We start from the raw sequence: 19181 nt of genomic DNA, 5'->3' as shown, positions 1-19181 counted from the left end.
TCAAGCCTTACATGCAGCTAGGTCTGGTGTATAGCATTGCCACTTGGGCTCTTTACATACCACACCGCATGTTTGGGAAAGTAAACTTTCATGTGATACACGTTGGGAAACCAGGTGTTCTGTTGCAATCAATACATCCGATGCATTCGAAACCCTGGATTGGTGTATTGGACAGCCCGTTGTAGCACAACGTCCGCGAAATAAGCTTTTCCGCCCCCAAACTCCCCGCGTCCAGTGTGTTCTTCGTTTAGGCCTTACGTGGATTCTAGTGCGTCTCTGGATACTTCAATGCTACCACTGGTATAGGTAGATCAAGTATGAGCTCGTCAGTTGGCAGTATGAAAAGTGGCAGTTGGCCGTAGGATGACGGTCACGCCGTCCTCTCTGATCTGCTCAGGTGATGAAGCAAATGCTAATGAGGTAAAGCAGACGATGGAGTATCAGAAACTCGCGCCCAGATTCTAGACTACATGCCAGAGCTCATAGATGCGTATTGCCGAACGTGATCATTTCAAACCCTTGTCGCATGGATTAACCACTGGCCGGGTACCTAGGTACGTTGCGTAGTTTCAAATTTCCGCTCCGTATAAGGCTTTCCACAAGGCATACTTGCGTCGTTTAATCTACTCACGTGGAGATGAAAACTTCTCTGCCTGACAACTTCTCCTTCGCTAGCAGCAGACTGATCAAGTGATGCAAAGCTAGTCATGAGAGTTCATCTGGTGTGTGACCATCCGCTAGATGTTGGGGCGGAAAGGCTGTTCTAGGCTATTGAGTGCATTACAATATCTGCTTCGGAAACAATACCTATGTACACTGAACGCGTTACCGGCTCCAACTCCTACAATGACAACTGCAGCTGCATTGGGAAATGCACAAATGTAAACAGCCGTTTGGCGCATGTCATCATACTCTATGCAGGGGCCACTTCCCCCTTTCCGGCTGTCATTCATCTTGTACAACTCGCTTGGGTATAACATCAAAGCGGCCGGTTTATACACACCTTGTCTCGGTAGTTGAGTTGTGGGGGCGGTGCCGCAATGAGTCAATGCGCTTGTACTACTGCAGGGCATACGCAGTACGTACCCGCTTCACTTCGCTATATACATGCATGCAGACACTTAGTCCTTTATCGTGATTGTGGCATTAACAGGTGGTTGGAACGGTGGTTTGGGGCCAAAAGGCCGAAGTATTGCTTCATAAACCGGTATGCTTTGGGCTATCCCAATACCGTACGAGTTCCAGATGCGAACCCTGGCCTCCAAGAGCGCAATCCGCATGCTCTGGTTTAGGCTAGTGGGAATTATCCAGAATGGAATACAATTCTGCTTTCGTGTTTTTCCAGATAGCTCTCAATACTCAGAACCATGATCATCTGCGTGTACCTCGCCATCTTGCCTCTAGTTCCCGAGCTCTTGCTGATGCTTCTTGTCTCTTCTTCGCCGCCATCTCCGCTTGGCTCTGTTGGTAGTCTGGAAGTTCATCGTCTGAACCCTGAGGATCTTCCAGCCCCAGCAGCTCTAATTCCGCTGTGATAGCACCCATATGTGATGGTGGTTGCCATTGTTCATATGCGTGGAGAGGCGGATTTTGAACAGGGAGAGGATGATTTTGTGCGGACCCTGCTTGTAACGAGATATGCGGTGGTGGCTCAAAATTCTGCCAATCATCTCTCTGCTCTCTATGAGGCCGTCGTGTCGGTTGTGTTCTTGACAAATACTGGGGATTTTGCAGAGGTATCGGAATGGTGTCATTAGCACTTCTTCGAGCGAAAAGTGAGCCCTGAAGCTGTGGTGGACCGGTTGGTGAAAAAGGCTCGGCATCATTTGGCAGTCCGGTCATCGCTTCAGCAAATAGATGGAATTGAGAATCATCTGTAAATGGCTCTGTGGGTGACACCCATGTTGTGTGTGGCCGTGGCCGACTGTTAAAATTGTCGCGTGTCGTAACGCCAAGTGTAGCTTCGGGAAAGGTACGTGATCGTGGAGGCGATGTGGTCTCAAAGTAGGGGTTCATTGACACCGCGCGCTGCTGTTGAGGACGAGTGTATTGGTGTTGTGGTAGTGGAGAGTACGGCTGATACTGCACCACGTCTGAGTAGTCCGACGCAGAGGAATGTGCTCGAGGAAGGGTTGCTGGATCCTGATGAGAGGACTGGCTGAACTCGTAGGGAGAATTTGGCATGCTTCGTGAGTAGTTGTGTCTATGATGACCATTCGTATCCACATTTAGGTTAGTGGAGTATCGGTTTTGATGGGATGATCCGGGTCGGAGATGGGTTGACTCTGTCTGACTTGAAGATTCGCGTCGGAGAAACCCGCGCAAGGAAGGTGGTTTGCGAGATCGTTTATCTTGGCCGGACGGTGATGGTGGGAGTGGTTTGTTAAGGTCCGAACTGGTTGTGATAGCAGGTATCATCGACGTGTTGATTCCACTGCTGGAGCATACACTAATCCGCTGCGAGGTTGTTTGATACGCCGATCGTTCTGGCCGACAGTCGTGCTCTTGTTGTCGCCTTGTGGAAGCTGGCATGTTTAGCCACAGCTCGTTCTCGGTCTGCACTCGACTGGAACGGTGATTGTGGTGTGCCATATGTTCTGTATCTTCCACGTATGTTGAGCTAGCGTTGATGTGTAGGAAGAATGGACTAGAAGCTGCGACTAGCTTGTTGGTTGACGGTAAATCCGCAAGCTTATAGTTGAAAGATGTTGGTGGGATCGTCAGCAGCTGGGCGTCGGGTAGCATGCTAAAGAGAGCTGCTTCGTATGCAAATGTATCCAAGGCTGAAAGCAGGGGTGTGCAGGCCAGGCCTAAGAGCTTGGTGTTGAATGTGGAGGTTAAGTGCGGCTTGATGGCGTTGCGCTACTGCACGACTGTAGTATTCGAGCGAGTTTAAACGATGCTGATAGCCGATTCGCAGATCTGACAGCTCCAATTATTCTATGCTTCCGACATCCCGGGCGGGTGGTATCACCAGTGGAACAAGAGCGATGTATATGGTCGGAAAGGTTAGTGCGGCGTGGTAAAGGGTGGCGGTGGTTAACGGGCGCAGGGGTAAGGCGTCCGTTGCTAGATTACCGTGTGTAGATGTCGGAAGGGAGTGTCCTTACAGAAGGATTTGCAGACTGCTTGAAGTGTGCATGTCCCAATCGTCTCAACGGGGCGAATATACAAGAGTATTCCAATTCAAGGTCAGGTCTCGACGGAAATGGATGTGAATTTGACAGTCCATATCTGGGATCATCTGAAAGGATTTTTAGACGATTGCTGGCCTAACTCTTCAGGCCAAACGCCAAAGCTTCGGAGAGGCTCGTCATGCTCAGTACGGGTACGGCACATCAGGACCCCTTTCAGCGCCCGGAGCATGGGTAACATAATGTTACCGAATTGCAAGCGGTGAGGCTCAAGACGGTACGTGATCACTTGACCTCTGTACAGCCAGCCGCTCGCCTCAGCGTTCAGCGCATGGGATATCATAGTGCCGAGGGAACGCGCCCAGCGGCAATAATCCTACTCTGGGTATGCAATGAGTTGGATGTGTGGCAATGGATAACGGGAGAAGCGATCATCAAGGACCAGGTAAAGGACGGAACGCGTGCACTGCCTCCCCTAATTTTAGATGTAGGAAACGCTAAACTCTAACGTGGCAAGCAACCGAGGCTGCCACACAACCCTGTCTTTGCCCACCGTTGTCTATCCCCAACCATCAGGATCGCCTTCGACAACACTGCACCTTGTCAATGGTCATGGTGAGTATCCTCCGATTTTGAATTTCTTTTCTCTAGTAAGTTTGTTCCTAGAATTAGCTTTTCGCTAGGGTCGGTGAATACTGAGCCACAGAAACGCACAGGTGCTGATGCGCATCGATTAAAACAACCCATGACATCAGCCCGTCATTCCATCGTTTCGTGCTGTTTTCAGCTGCAGTGACAACAATGCAGCATCGATACCCCCTTTGTTGTCACTATTAGGTTGTCATATGCCAGAAGCGTCACAAAAGCCTGTTGTTGTCGATTGAGAAATGACTCTTTGGCCATGGTTCTCAGTGACATTCAGCGGTAAGGCAGACTTCTCTTATCGCTTTCTACTTTGGAACCATGGCCCTGAGATTGTCATCTGCGATGTAAAACACCTGGAAACGCCCACTCAGGGCGTCACGGTGCTCGCCTGATCGCTTCCTTCGCTTCCGTGGCGGGCCTGCATCCGCAAACACCGAGATTACGATAAATCTGACACAGGCACTGCACACTTCTACCACTCTTTATAGCATACTTCTGCCCGATCGTGTATCACCGTTTCGGTTGACCACAAGAGCTGTTTATTTGGAAACATATTCACTCCATCATGTGTGCAGTCAGTATGGAGGTAGTAGCGAACACATCTTCCGTACATACCTGAGTACGTACAGTAGATCAGATGTAGGCGGTCACAGGTCGCAGCATCAAGGCGTAGTAGCCCACCATGTAGTTCAGCGACTGCAAGTCTAGCGCAACGATATCATGAATAATGTCTGAACAACAAAGCCACGGTGAGTACACACGGTCCTAGGACTGCCTTCAGCACCGTCTCGGCGATGTGCATGCGAGTAGCCGCAATGGCCGCTGGCTCAGTCGCATGCGACACGTTGTTGTATTGATCTCTGTCTCACTCTCTTCCATCAGATCAAGATTTAAGGTTGGAAGATCATAATGTGGACGGCCTAAGGGTATATCACTCTCCATCAGCCCCTCATCGTTGGGCCTTAGGCCGCCTGCTTCCACATTGGATTCCCTGTCACTCTATGTCTTCTGTTTGATCTTTCATAGCTGCAGCATTGCTTCTGCGCACCAGTATTTGAGAACCTCCCTCCACATGGCATACCCTTCTAATTAGTGAAGCTACAGTGCGCTACACCAGTCGGAGCATACACATCTGTACGGTCTTGAGCCGGGTGATGGTACCAATTAATTGCTAGACAGTTATTGGATGCGCCAAACAAAGGTGTGCAATGTAACAGAAAAGTAAGCTTGTGACGGCCTGGTGACATCGCATCAATGCGAATTTATTTTGGGCCGAGGATACACTATTACGCGAAACGCTATCACGAATTGACGAAACATGTTGTAATTAGACTTGGATTTTAGTTCAACTCCCTTTTCTTAGACTTCCGAAACAATTGCCTCTGGCTTCTTTTGCACGCGCATAGGCGTCGGCTTGACCACCCCGACCTTCGCCGACCAAGTGTCAGACCGATCATCGAGCTGGATTCCTTTCTCACCATACTCAGTATCATCTTGGTCTTGTAGTCTCTGTGCGAGCATATTCCTCGCAACCATTGCGTATCTTGCTAGCAAAAACAGTGCAATCATTCCACCGGCATATCCCAAGACATGAAGAATGATGCTAACGTTGCCGTGAGCTGGGTTCATCCATTCATACACATAGAACCCTTGCGCATATCGAGTGAGGTACGCAAGGCCGAGGTATACCGACAGGACCCCAAGGACAACGGATAGATGGTGCCACGGCAATGGTTCGGTAGCCGATAGCACGATCTCAGTCGCAGCAAAGACGCTGTTGAGGCCATGGACAGATATGTTGATCCACTGTTCAAACCGTCCGGCTGGCCATCCAGAGTTCATGGTACCCCAGAAGACAATCGTGACTAGAAACGGAAACGAAGTCATGGTGGAGTAGTACATGCTATGCAACAGCTGCAGGTATTTAGGCCAGTCGTGTAGCCATGTCCTCTGCCGGAACGCGTACATGAAGGTATGCACGCTCGATACGAGGAAGTAAAAGCCAAGTGACCAGAAAGTAAGGTATGTGAAGAAACTGAATGATTGTCCGATAGCTGCGTCGCCTTGCTGGATGGTGTAGGATCCAATGTTGACATCTTTGAGCTTAATTGTGGCTGTCTCGTGCGCCAGCCAGGAATAGCATGTTATAATTGTCGTGAAGCAGTATAAGCTTAGTAGGGCGCGGATACATGCGAGAGTGATTGGTGAGATGAAGTGAGATCGAACGAATGAGTGTGATGTGTCGAAGCCGGCCCTGGGTACACCCCAGGCTTCGTAGGTGAACAGTTTCATGGTAGTGAAAGTTGGGCAGGGAGTTGTCGAAAAGAGAGAGTGGAGTGCCGATGGCCTGCTATGAACGTTTGCTTCCAACTCCGTGTTAGGAGATCGTCCAGTCGCCAGGAGGTTTCGGCAAAAGAAATGGGTGCATGATATACCTAGGGATCAAGCGCCCAAAACGTTGCCAGCGGCACCTCTACCGCACCGATATTTTGGAGAATTGGTACAGCTAGCCATAGCAAGGCTCTCAGGTCAACAATTGCATCTTCCAGCGACGCCACAACAGTCTTGTTGTGGACCAACATCAACGTCTAGGCGCTATCATCATGCAAAGGTCAGCAGCTACCAACCAGATCGTCTTTGGACTAACATTGATTGAACCCTCACGCCAGCCCTACGCCCCACACCATGTGTCCCAGGCGTTGTGATTCATTAGCCTTCTTTGATGACGGCACGTTGTTAATCGTCCGGTGCCTGCGGGGCTTCCGATGGCGTTCACAGCAATACACCTGTCTCCGACGCATTATTCGTTGTGATGCCGGAATTGGTTGTTGCTCAGGTGGGCCAATGGTGTTGGCGAAGGGGTAGCGCGCTTGAAAGAGTGTGGTGTGGCTGGTTTGGTGCTAGCTCGTGCCAAGCACGCAGCCTTGCTTCTCAGCCGCATACTACATGCGCCCAGATCTGTCGGGATGCGCGCAGGGCGTAATGGAATCGGACGATGTTACGCATAGAGGAATTCGTTGTTCGCTTCCAAAGAAACACTCGAAGATGCAGGTTGTGAGATTATTGACGAAACCTTAACAATACCTAGGTACATAGGTACCTAGGTAGTCATGCTAGCGGCAGTCTCTCGACGTTCGACCAAAAAGCTCTCTGGGCCCGGCTTTGGGCCACATGCCGCAATAACCGCCGGAATGCTACCTTCGCTCGAAGTATACTATGGATACATCTCCACATTAACTATCGTGCGATAGTCACCGAATAACTTGCATCAACAGTGGGAGAAGATAACACTTTACTAAACAGTAGTGAGATGGCGTGCTATGCGTTATCTGTGTCTTCAGACCTCCTAGCTCAACCGAGTGTCGACACTTTTGCTCTGCACGTTGTGAAAACTCCAAAACAAAACATCAAGTTCCTAGATCCATGCCATTCCAACAAGCTTACTTTTCCCTTGAACACCAGATGAATGGCAGTTCCCGCTTTCATTCTCTAAAAAGCGTTGCGCGTCAAAAAAGATGTTCTTGCTCTTCATGCTGTCTGCCATTGTGTCCAGATCGCCATAACTAAAGAACGCAACATTCCCTGCACACCCCTTAGTATTTGCTTTTGTATGTCCACTTGCAATGATGAGCCATGACGTCGGCGTCCGTAACCTTGTTCGTTAATGGAATTCTTGACCGGGTTTTGCTTCTCCAAAGGATATGGTAGGCCAACCTTGTAACATTGTCACAAAACACACCCGGTCCATTCTACGTGACAAGTGAAAAATGTGGTACTGAATAGCCTCAGGACCATGAGATGATGCCAAATTACTACTACCTACCACAAGAATGCCCATTACCGGCGATGTTGGTCGCAACAGTGGACGCGAAGTCGCATAAACAGATAAAATTACCCCAGAACTTGCCTGATTACCGTCAAGACTTACATCCCTCGCTTACCTAAGACAATCGCACGCTTAGTTCTCAATCCCGTGAAAAGATTGTGGCGAAGGCGACACGTCGTTCTCTCATGCCTAAAGAGCAACTCCACTAAGGGGCTCAAATCTCATCAGTTACAAGACGACTTCCTTGCAGGCCACCAACTTTAGTTCTCTTTAACATGGACACCGATACCTCAGTCTTCACTGCTCTTGACAAGTTCACTCATTTCCGAGCGAAGGCGATAGAGCTTCCTCTTACGTGGGAGGTAAGTCAGTTGTAGAGTACCCATCTTAGGCCAGCATTGGCCTTTTGCAGCCAACTTTAGAACCATAAGCGCCATTGTACAAGTAAAACCATGGAGTTTCAGTGTCTTGAGAGACTTCAGGAAGTGTTCCAGCAGCGCTTTGTGATCCTTGCGGTTCTGTCCGATGCCCCGAATCTTGGAGGGAAACACAAAGCACTGCTTGGCCTCCAAGTACACAAAGTGTCGGAACTCGCCCAGGTTCCTAAGGAATGTGGCATCTTCTTCAGTGAAGCTTGTAGAATCAAGGAAGATCATGCGCTTCAAAGGAGCCCTTTGTTGGAGCAGTGCAGTCCGGATAGTGTGTGATCAATAATCATTGAATCTAAAGAGCAGCGCGTCGTTGACCGGGTATTCGAAAGCCCCTGGAGCATTGTAATGGCCAAAAAAGTATAACAAAGCCCTTGTAGAAACGTAATAGTCAACCAAGCGGATGGTTCCGACGCAGACTTGATTGGAAGGGTGAAAGTTACGGAACGTTACATTCAATAAGGGACAGGAAGAAACCTACTGGCATCAAGATACACTATTCCAAGTATCACGACTTCTTCAGCGGAGAACAGAGTAAATGAGGCATCCTACAAAGATCCATGAAGAGTGGCTGGCAACTGCAGAGTAAGTGAATAATCGTGGCAGGTTTCATAACTCAGAGAAGAGTTCGGAGACCTTAAACAGCATAATAGCTGGAGTTGGGATGCGAGCCAGAGGATCAAAGTTGGAGGTTTCTTGGGTTGTCAGATTGGTGAGGTTTCCAATGGAAAGAAGAAGCGTCGGCGCGTGGTCGCGAAGCTGTCACGCTGTCCTCGGCCCGCGCACGAGCACCGCCCCACCAGATTTTGAGTATCTCTTTTGTTCTTGACAAACTTACTAAGTGCGTTCAGTCTCTTGGCCGTAATGCCATTCGACTCTCCAGGTGAGCACACATACTCGGCAACCTCGTGAGGCGTGCATTGTGCATCATGTATTCCCAGTACGAAGTATCCAAGCCGTCCATCCGCGACCTTCGCTGAATTCACTCGGACAGCCCCTTTTCTCTTTCTGTCCTTAGCTTGCATCTCCGGCAAACAAGTAGAAGAGGCCAAGACTGAGGCAGGGATTCCACTGTATCACTGCTTATCGTTCACTTGGACGTCCTGTCCAAAGACAAGCCGAAAACCTTTGAAGTCGCCGGAATTGAACCTCAACTTGAGCAGTCGAGCCAGCGTCAAGTCACGCGGGAGCCGCGTACAGCACCTCGAGGGGTCGCAGTGTTCATGCCCTTGCATCTCGGTGACAACATCGATTCGCGAACGTTGGTTCGTGATGGAGGAGACGCGACAAAGCGCCCGGCCGTGAGCTAAGGAGCTGTTGAGGAAGCTAATGTAAGCATTGCAGCTCTTTTTGAGATATTCGTAAGTGATCTGATAGATCGGCTACGATGCGTGCAGTGAAAAACGTTATGCTCGGCAGTCTGGAGTCGCTCTGATCAAGTCGCTTCTTGTGGAGAGGCGCCTTGGCTCGCGATGACGAAGGCAGGAACTGTATTTCGACAGGCGGATCATCCGGCCACATCGGGCTTTCTTAGCGATCTTGTGCGTCGTCTGTAGACAGGAACCCTAGGTCGCTAACAGCTAAGATCAGACAATAATGTGCTGCATACAGCGCATTGGTCATGTAGCCTTCTCTAGCGACAAGAGAGCATCACGGGCCTCTTCATGTTGTCTAGAAGGCTCAGGTAGGCTACAGTGTTGAGGGCGGATTGGGGCAACCAATTCCAGAGACCGTGCACCAGCGATTCTGGTTCGGTTCCAAGCAATAGAATCATGACTGAATCTGGGCTGACGATGAATTGACCGGTACCTTGTCATCACTTTTGAGGATTGCTACAAAAGCATAACGCTTGGTTTAGAGTCCAGGACTGACAACTCTGTTCGATGCTCCCTTGGAGCATTTTTCGGACTACTTAAAGCCACATAAAAGTTAATTGGAGTCCTTGGTCAAGAAAGTCTTTTGTATATTCGCTGAAGCCCATTAGAGAAGTCTCTACCCGGAGGAAGGACGATTACAGCAGAAGTCAAGGACTGGTTTCGCCTGACACGCATACATTGCAGCGGGTAACATGTCTCCACGGCATAGGCGGAGCTGTCCCTGGGACATGACTTGGGCTACGCTTTCTTGAATGACTAGATATTTGACACATGAACGGAACTTGACATGCATTCAGATAGCACGAAGGCTATATTGACTTTGCCTCCATACAAACCATAGCATTCTTCAACCAGAGTCTGTTTAAACGGGACAGCAACTGGCCGAGAAGCCAATCTCCATTGCGATGCGTCGAGAGAAGAGGATGCTGTCGCATCACTCAGCATTGTCATCGCGCGCATTGAGCTGCGCCCTTTGGTGGGGACTGTTCAAACACCCGGAAATATCAAAATCAATGATCAGAGTTTTGCAAGTTATCTGTGGGTGCGTAGTGATTTCCGCAAACGTGACGTAAAGAAGTTCATCCCCGGGAATGGTCAATTTGGTGACGCGAAGTGACCAGGCTAGCCATGAGTTTAAAAAACAACCGCGGGAAACCTCTCGCGAAGGACCAGAACCACTACCAAGATAGAACATCACAGATGCCGCCTACACGGTGAGGGCAGTACAGACTGAGGTTCCCAGGCGATGCAGTTTTGGCCTGATGAGAGTTGTCTAAACAAACGTAATGTGGATACGTGCAGATGGCAGATTGCGAAGCCAAATGCGCTAACCCAAGGGGTTGGGCTAATCTTACGGATGCTCACCTGGGCAGCTCGCCCGGCCGCAGCTCCCATCCCACAAACTTGGCCACTTTATCTTGGCAACTGGTTCTCGACGTGACCATGACCCTTAACTTCTAAATAGGCTAGACTGATCATGCGCGTCCTTGTGGCCTCATCACGACCGTGGGGTTCGCACAACACTCTGGAGTCGTCCCAACCCATATCGGCCGTTTTCACAGGCACTCTCGGCGGCAACAGTTACGTTGCGCCATCGCGACTGTGCTTCCCAGCGCGATAACGTGTCGTAGCCAGGTCCAGAGTCGTTTCTGCGCGCTTTGAAGTCCTCGCCTGCGCAACGATGCCTCGGAGTTCCTTCTACAGATGAACGCGCATTGGCCATTTACACCACTATTCAACAGTATCGTCAGATGCACTTGCAGTATAGGTTCATGCATCTTGTGCCAGGCCGGGACCTCTTGTTAGCATTCTTTGTACCACTTCATATTAGCAAACCACGCACAACGTATAACATTGCTAGCGACTAGCTCGACATTCAATATGTCCGAAGTAAGTTGGCTGCCAGCCTCATGACTAGCTTGCCACGCCGCACATCCACATCAGAACTGACCAAGGACAGTCACCGACCGGTACATCCCCGGATCGCGACGGCATCTATCCATCAAATGGCCGGACGTACGACAAGTATCATTTTCAGGAAAAGAATATCCACATGCAAGGCATCGAGTTGGATGATGAAGAAGAAGACGAGGATATAGATCAACTTATCGAAGACCTTGAGTCACAAGATGGCGAAAATGCCGACTACGAAGAGGAGGAAGCGCAACAACCAGGCGGTGCGCGTTTGATTCCGGAGGAACTCTTGCAGACCGACACACGCACTGGCTTGACGTCGGCTGAAGTACTGATACGGCGCAAGAAGTTCGGCGAGAACAAGATGAAAGGTACCAACTATCTTATCCCTTGATTCGCGTTTGCTCACTATGTGCAGAGGAGTCAACAAATAACTGGGTAAAGTTTCTGATGTTTTTCGTTGGTCCAATTCAGTTCGTCATGGAAGCTGCTGCAATCCTTGCTGCAGGGCTCCAAGACTGGGTTGACTTTGGCGTCATCTGTGGTTTGCTCCTCCTGAACGCAAGTGTTGGCTTCATCCAAGAGTATCAAGCCGGCTCCATCGTCGAAGAGTTGAAGAAAACATTAGCTTTGAAGGCTACCGTATTGCGCGACGGCACTTTGGTTGAGATCGAAGCACCAGACGTAGTGCCCGGCGATATCCTGCAAGTAGAGGAGGGTGTAATTGTTCCAGCTGATGGACGCATCGTTACGGAGAATGCCTTTGTGCAGGTTGACCAGTCCTCCATCACTGGAGAATCACTGGCTGTCGACAAACACCGTGGAGATACCTGTTACGCGTCTTCTGCGGTGAAACGCGGCGAGGCTTTTGTCGTGATCACAGCTACAGGCGACTCGACGTTTGTTGGACGTGCGGCATCACTTGTTGCCAGCGCCTCCAGCGGACCCGGTCACTTCACACAAGTATTGCACGGCATTGGGACGATTCTTCTGGTTCTGGTCATTGTATCATTGCTGGTCGTTTGGATAAGCTCTTTCTATCGATCCAACGACATCGTCACTATCCTCCGGTTCACACTCGCGATCACGATAGTCGGAGTCCCGGTCGGCCTTCCTGCTGTTGTCACTACAACTATGGCAGTGGGAGCGGCGTATCTGGCGAAGAAACAAGCCATTGTGCAGAAGCTCTCCGCCATCGAATCGCTTGCGGGTGTCGAGATCCTGTGCTCTGACAAAACTGGAACATTGACAAAGAACAAGCTCTCGCTGGCTGAGCCATATACCGTTCAAGGTGTCGATCCAGAGGACCTTATGCTTACTGCCTGCTTAGCAGCGTCAAGAAAGAAGAAGGGCATCGATGCTATCGACAAAGCTTTTCTCAAGTCTCTACGCCACTATCCGCGTGCCAAGTATGTGCTGAGCAAGTACAAATGCATCCGTTTCCATCCGTTCGATCCAGTGTCCAAGAAAGTCCAGGCTGTCGTTGAGTCGCCTCAAGGCGAACGCATAACATGCGTCAAAGGCGCTCCTCTTTTTGTGCTTCGGACTGTCGAAGAAGATGGTTCCGTCCCACACGAGGTCGAATTGGCCTACAAGAACAAGGTTGCAGAGTTCGCTACGCGCGGCTTTCGATCACTCGGTGTTGCTCGCAAACGGGAAGATGAACGTTGGGAAATCTTGGGCATCATGCCATGCTCAGATCCTCCACGCCATGACACATATCGTACGATTAACGAGGCGAAGTCTTTGGGCCTTTCAATCAAGATGTTGACTGGGGACGCCGTTGGTATTGCGCGAGAAACTTCACGCCAGCTTGGTCTAGGTAAGAACAAACACTTGTCACGCGTAGCCCATTACTAACTTTGGATGCAGGTACCAACATATTCGATGCTGAAAAACTCGGATTGAGTGGAGGTGGCGAGATGCCTGGCTCGGAGTTCTACGACTTCGTCGAAGGTGCAGATGGTTTTGCAGAAGTGTTCCCACAGCACAAGTACAACGTTGTAGAAATTCTACAACAGAGAGGATACCTTGTCGCGATGACCGGTGATGGTGTGAACGACGCGCCGTCGTTGAAAAAAGCAGATACTGGTATCGCTGTGCAAGGCGCTTCCGACGCTGCTTGCTCCGCTGCCGACATCGTTTTTCTTGCCCCTGGCCTCTCTGCTATCATTGACGCCCTCAAAACGTCACGCCAGATTTTCCATCGCATGTACGCTTACGTTGTCTACCGCATCGCTCTGTCACTGCACCTCGAGATATTCTTAGGTCTTTGGATCGCTATCCTCAACGAGAGTCTAAACCTACAGTTGGTAGTGTTCATTGCTATCTTCGCTGATATTGGTAAGACTTGCTTCCTGGGTTCTAGTATGCATGTACTGACTGAATTGCAGCGACCTTGGCTATCGCTTACGATAATGCACCGTACAGCAGAACTCCGGTCAAATGGAACCTGCCAAAACTTTGGGGAATGTCAATCCTCCTTGGCGTCATTCTGGCTGTAGGCACTTGGATCACAATGACAACCATGCTGCCTTACCTTACTGGCGAGCAGCAGCGTGTCGAAGGTGGCATTGTTCAGAACCATGGCCAGCGCGACCCAATCCTGTTCCTCGAGATTACATTGACTGAGAACTGGCTGATTTTCATCACCCGCGCCAATGGCCCGTTCTGGTCATCGATTCCTTCATGGCAACTCGCCGGGGCGATCCTGGTTGTCGACATCCTTGCTACGTGTTTTACCATTTTCGGGTGGTTTGTGGGTGGAAGAACAAACATTGTTGCCGTGGTCCGTGTCTGGGCCTTTTCCTTCGGTATCTTTTGTATTATGGCAGGAGTGTATTACATTTTGCAAGGCAGTCAAGGCTTCGACAACCTCATGCACGGAAAGCTTCTCAAGAGAAAGCAAAAGCAGAGGAACCTTGAAGACTTTGGTAAGCATGATGGTTCTCTGTATCCGAGACAGGACAGTCGCTAACCACATCTAGTTGTTTCGCTGCAAAGGGTGTCAACACAGCACGAGAAGATTCAGCATGAGAAGATGACATAGCATCTTCACCATACCGGGCCTTCACTACCACGTTAGCGATCCAACATTACGCCATCGTGAGCGTGGTTTGGTCCTTCTCTGCAACACTGCGGGGGTCAGTAGAGGGCGTTTGGCGGCACTCCTGATTCCTAGTCACTGTTCATGGTTGGGTTCTGGAAGTATATTTGTATTCATACCTGTTTAGGATAGATGCGAACATCAGGGGATTGTAGAACATCTAGGAAGTCCACCTGTATGCCAGGGGCGACGTGTTGATTATGACAAGCAACTTTATCTCAATTTAACACATCCAACACGACGTGGGCATTGCACGGTCAAGTGCAACACTGGTAGAGTTGCACTGCATTCCGTTTCCCTTTGAAGCCTGTAGAAAACTCTCCTTAGGTTTGTTGCTGCTCTGCTGTGGCTAGTGCGATGTGGCTTAAACGCGTCTGACATGCATGAGTATCACCTAGGAAGCGATTAGCTACAAGGTTACGGAAATACTCGGCTATACGCAATTGACAATCGTTCTACAACAACGATGCAAATCCCGAGTTCAGAGGTGGGCTAACAACATGCACAACAAACATCGGGCTCCGGGGCACGGCGAACGTGGTGACGTCGCTTGCCAGCATCGTAACCCCACCTTCGGCATTGAAACACGCGCAGCTATCAAGGATCACGTAACACAACTTAACTTGATCAATATCACACTATAGCCTACTTGATGCTCAAATACTCAAGAAGCATCAACTCTTACCTTCGACGTCAGCTCAGCCTCAATCACACTTCGTCACACTGCCCAAGATTACCCCTCCTACCATTAACACAGGCATTCGCAACAATGGCCAACCTCAACATCACCATTCCTAAGTTGAAACTCAACGACGGAACCTCAATGCCAATGCTCGGCTATGGTACCGGCACCGCCTGGTTCAAGACTGGAGAGGAAAGCAAGATAGATCAGGCTATCATTGATTCAGTCAAGATCGCAACCAAGTTGGGGTACACTCATCTTGACGGTGCAGAGGGTGATTACAGCGCCATTCTTAAATCTGAGGGCTTTACTGATGCTAGAAAGTCTACAAGACCGAGACTGAACTCGGCACAGCCATCAAAGAAAGTGGTGTCCCGCGTGAGAAGTTGTACGTTACTACCAAGGTGAACAATGACAACATCAACAACATTGCTGGAGCTATCAAGACCAGCTTGGAGAAGTTGCAACTAGATTACGTCGATCTGTAAGTTATGTAAAACCAATGGATAGGTAGACTCAATGCTAACAAGCATAGGTACCTCATTCACCAGCCCTGGTTCGCAGGCTCAGACGAAGACCTCCAGAGAGCATGGGCAGACATGGAAGCCGTGCAAGCGTCTGGTCTCGCGAAATCCATTGGCGTCTCCAACTACCTTCCCAGCCATCTTGCCGCAACTCTCAAGACTGCCAAAGTCAAACCCGTGTGCAATCAGATCGAGCTCCACCCTTATTTGCAACGCCCGGAGCTTCTGGAATTCCACAAGCAGAACGGCATCGCCACGACCGCCTACGCGCCTCTAACTCCTGCTACCAAGGCCAAGCCTGGCCCACTGGACGATTACGTGGAGAAGCTGACGAAGAAATATGCGGTAAGCGAGAATGAAATCTACCTCAGGTGGTGCATGGATCAGGACATTGTGCCGATCACGACAAGCGGGAAGGAGCAGAGACTGAGTGATTATCTGAGGGCAACTACGTTCAAGTTGACACCAAGGGAGGTCAAGGACATCAACGAGATCGGACAGAACAAGCACTTCCGCGGATTCTGGAACCATGTCTTCAAGGGTGACGATCGGTCGTAGTAGAGTCTCTATTGAGCAGCACGTAGATTTGGCCGACGCAGAGCTCTGAGCCTATATTAGTATACAAAGCAGTGGTTAACCAGGGTATCTCATATCGCTGTACATGTCCATGTGAGCAGTATGTAATGTTATGAGCACAGGTCTTGGTGTGCGTGATTCGAGACTGCTGCCCGTTGGCTCGGTCGGGGTGAACACTTGGGGCGCCAAGACAGTCGCTCAATCTTTCCGCGCGAGCTCAGCAACTTCAACCTCCACCTCCACTCGTCGCGCATCCACCCTTGACGCCCACCGACATCGCGCGATTGGCATCTACGCATAAGATCGCGCATACCGTCACATCTAACACAAGTCCAAGCGTCGCGCTGCGCAATCACCGCCGCCATGTCAGGCGCAACTGCAAAGGGCAAGAAGCAGGCGAACAAGAACGCCTATCGCCGGGCAAAGAAGAAGCAACAGCGCTCTGTAAGCAGCACACATGCATCGCTTCGCGTCTCCCAAGCCATCGTACTGATCAGCCACAGGAGACCCCATCGGAAGCCGGTGACTCTGCGCGTGAGAGCGAATCTCCCGCACCACAAAGCGACAGCAATAACGAAGCACAGGCGGTCAAGCCCGCGAACCTTCTCACCGTTGACGACATCGCAAACCAATACGACCTTGACGACCCCGTGTTTGAGGAATACAAGAGCGTATTCGAAAAGTTCAGGGAGCCGACAGAGGAGGAGGCGGCGACCAAGGACGAGGAGAAGCCAGAAATCTATCTCTCCGACGACGACATCCCTGACGAGGACGAGGACGATGGGAAGCCCAAGCTTTCCAAGAAGCAGAGGAAGCAGATGAACAAGTTGTCGGTCGCGCAACTCAAGTCGTTGGTTCCCAGGCCTGAGTTGGTCGAGTGGACGGATGTGTCATCTTCCAATCCCCAGTTGCTAATCTCGATCAAGGGAGCGAAGAATGTCATACCAGTTCCGACCCACTGGTCGCTCAAACGCGAATATCTCTCGTCGAAACGTGGTATCGAGAAGCCTCCGTTTGCCCTGCCCAAGTTTATCCAGGAGACAGGCATTGCAGAGATGCGAGATGCGGTTTTAGAGAAGCAAGCAGACATGACGATGAGGCAAAAGCAGCGAGAACGCGTGCAAGGAAAGCTCGGCAAGCTCGATATCGACTACGCGAAACTATACGATGCCTTCTTCAGGCGACAAACGAAGCCAGAGTTGACGCGATATGGCGAGGTCTACTACGAGGGCAAGGAGTTCGAGACCAATCTGGTGAACCTCAAGCCTGGTGAGCTGAGTGAGGAGCTCCGGGAGGCACTCGGAATGGCTCCAGGCCATCCGCCACCTTGGCTCATCAACATGCAGCGCTTCGGCCCTCCGCCATCCTACCCCAACATGCGCGTCCCTGGTGTAAACGCACCTATCCCACCTGGCTCTTCTTGGGGGTTCCAGCCTGGCCAGTGGGGCAAACCCCCTATCGACGATGCTGGTAAGCCACAGTTTGGAGGCGATCTTTACGGGACAGCCATATTGGAAGAGCAGCAGCAACCAACACACGTCGGTGAGCCTGTAGAGCGCGGTATCTGGGGAGCACTACGAGCCGAGGGCGAGAGCGAAGACGAGGAAAGTGACGAAGAAGAGGAGGATGAGGACGAGGACGAGGAGGGGGGTGACGAAGACGCGTCTGGTATTCAGACATCCATGACAACAGCATCCGCCATGCCATCAGAGATTGGAGGTGCAGAGAGCATTGGTGGAGAATTCCAGCTCCGAAAGCAGCGGAAAGGAATCGAGACGGAAGAGCCGGGCATCCCACGCAGCGCAGGTACAGTGCTTCCCGAAAAGAATATTTCGGCGACTGGGTTCTTCGGCGGCGAGCACGCTTATGATCTTGACGCAGCTAGGCGCGATGCGCTCGGCAACGCACAGAGGAAGCGTAAGGCTGGGGACATTGACGTCTCTGTCGACGTTGATCAGTTGGCAGATAGCGATAAGCTTGACAAGGACGCGCTAAAGAAAGAGTATGAGTCAAGGCAAAGAGCCGAAGCACAAGGGCAATGGCAGAGTATCGATCAAGATGACTTGGCGGACATGATCAATCAGGAGAGCAGGAAGCGTGCGAAGAGGGAGGATGAGCGAAAGACCAAGCGCTAGGTCTGTTGATTAAGAGTCCGTAGAGGACATGTGTTTTGTACAAAAGATTACGGGTTGCATTCTCAAGAGCTCTATGAGCGAGCGGGCGTCACGGATGTCAAGGGTCAGTAGGGCTTCGGCATATTCAGCATTGGGATACGGCGTTACATGCGGCAGCCAAGGCTGACCGCAGTTGAACATAATCAAGATGAAGAGTTTTCCAATTTCAAGGACAAGACTGATGGAAGAATTGCATACTGACTGCGAAGGCGGTAGTACGCCTCGCTGTAACAAAAGTCCCGAAGGATGCGACACACAAAGCAAGGGATGTGAAAGACACGAGCTGAAAGCGTGAGTTGGGGATGGCATACCCTCAGGTTTGAAAGATAGACACGGAAAGACTACGTCCGTACTGAGGAGCTGGATGTGGGCTTCCATGTCAATACCTAGCCGGCCATGGAAAGACGACGAAGCGATGGTGGGATACGCAAGGGAAAGAAGACATCAAATCTTCTTTGAAGTACCACTTACACAACGCTGGATTTACCGCACACCCGCACTCGCTACCCTCGTCTTCGATCTTATGTCCGGCGAGCAACTAGGGTAAGACACACTTTCGCTGTTTGCATACTGTGAATGAGCAGCGGCTGAAGCGTGGACGCTTTCCGGCACGTGACAAAGGAACGCGTCCAGTCGCAGGGCTTGGCTCTGAACTTCACTTTTTGCGACCTAACACACGAGCAGCCACCACCACGCAGCAACCGTAGCTATTAGCTGTCCACCCCGACTAATCTCTACCAGCGCATCTCTTGGTATTACTTAGCTGCGATCGGCCAAACATATCGCCTCGATTGCA

The 19181-nt window shown here is 50.6% G+C and overlaps 4 protein-coding genes across 4 annotated transcripts; 3 read left to right on the top strand and 1 right to left on the bottom strand.

Annotated features, from left to right (window-relative positions):
- Positions 1 to 5138: 5138 nt before the first annotated feature.
- On the bottom strand, positions 5139 to 6071 carry J4E82_000030 (uncharacterized protein; the record flags this gene model as incomplete). Its single annotated transcript, XM_051726354.1, has 1 exon — positions 5139 to 6071. One exon carries the CDS (start codon positions 6069 to 6071, stop codon positions 5139 to 5141), a length of 933 nt encoding a protein of 310 aa, XP_051593536.1.
- A 5219-nt stretch (positions 6072 to 11290) lies between these two features.
- On the top strand, positions 11291 to 14372 carry PMA1 (plasma membrane H+-ATPase; the record flags this gene model as incomplete). The annotated part of the gene is made up of 6 exons (XM_051726353.1): positions 11291 to 11299; positions 11370 to 11694; positions 11742 to 13145; positions 13196 to 13666; positions 13717 to 14256; positions 14311 to 14372. The coding sequence occupies 6 exons, from the start codon at positions 11291 to 11293 to the stop codon at positions 14370 to 14372; spliced, it is 2811 nt and encodes a 936-aa protein (XP_051593535.1).
- An 826-nt stretch (positions 14373 to 15198) lies between these two features.
- On the top strand, positions 15199 to 16193 carry J4E82_000028 (uncharacterized protein; the record flags this gene model as incomplete). Its single annotated transcript, XM_051726352.1, has 3 exons — positions 15199 to 15385; positions 15436 to 15595; positions 15647 to 16193. 3 exons carry the CDS (start codon positions 15199 to 15201, stop codon positions 16191 to 16193), a joined length of 894 nt encoding a protein of 297 aa, XP_051593534.1.
- Positions 16194 to 16574: 381 nt separating this feature from the next.
- J4E82_000027 (uncharacterized protein) lies at positions 16575 to 18346 on the top strand (the record flags this gene model as incomplete). The annotated part of the gene is made up of 2 exons (XM_051726351.1): positions 16575 to 16655; positions 16715 to 18346. 2 exons carry the CDS (start codon positions 16575 to 16577, stop codon positions 18344 to 18346), a joined length of 1713 nt encoding a protein of 570 aa, XP_051593533.1.
- Positions 18347 to 19181: the final 835 nt, after the last annotated feature.

The sequence above is a fragment of the Alternaria postmessia genome (assembly GCF_024291825.1).
Source record: "Alternaria postmessia strain BMP 2775 chromosome Unknown scaffold_1, whole genome shotgun sequence".
In the NCBI taxonomy this organism is placed as follows: domain Eukaryota; kingdom Fungi; phylum Ascomycota; class Dothideomycetes; order Pleosporales; family Pleosporaceae; genus Alternaria; species Alternaria postmessia.
This window is presented reverse-complemented; position numbering and strand designations above follow the sequence as displayed.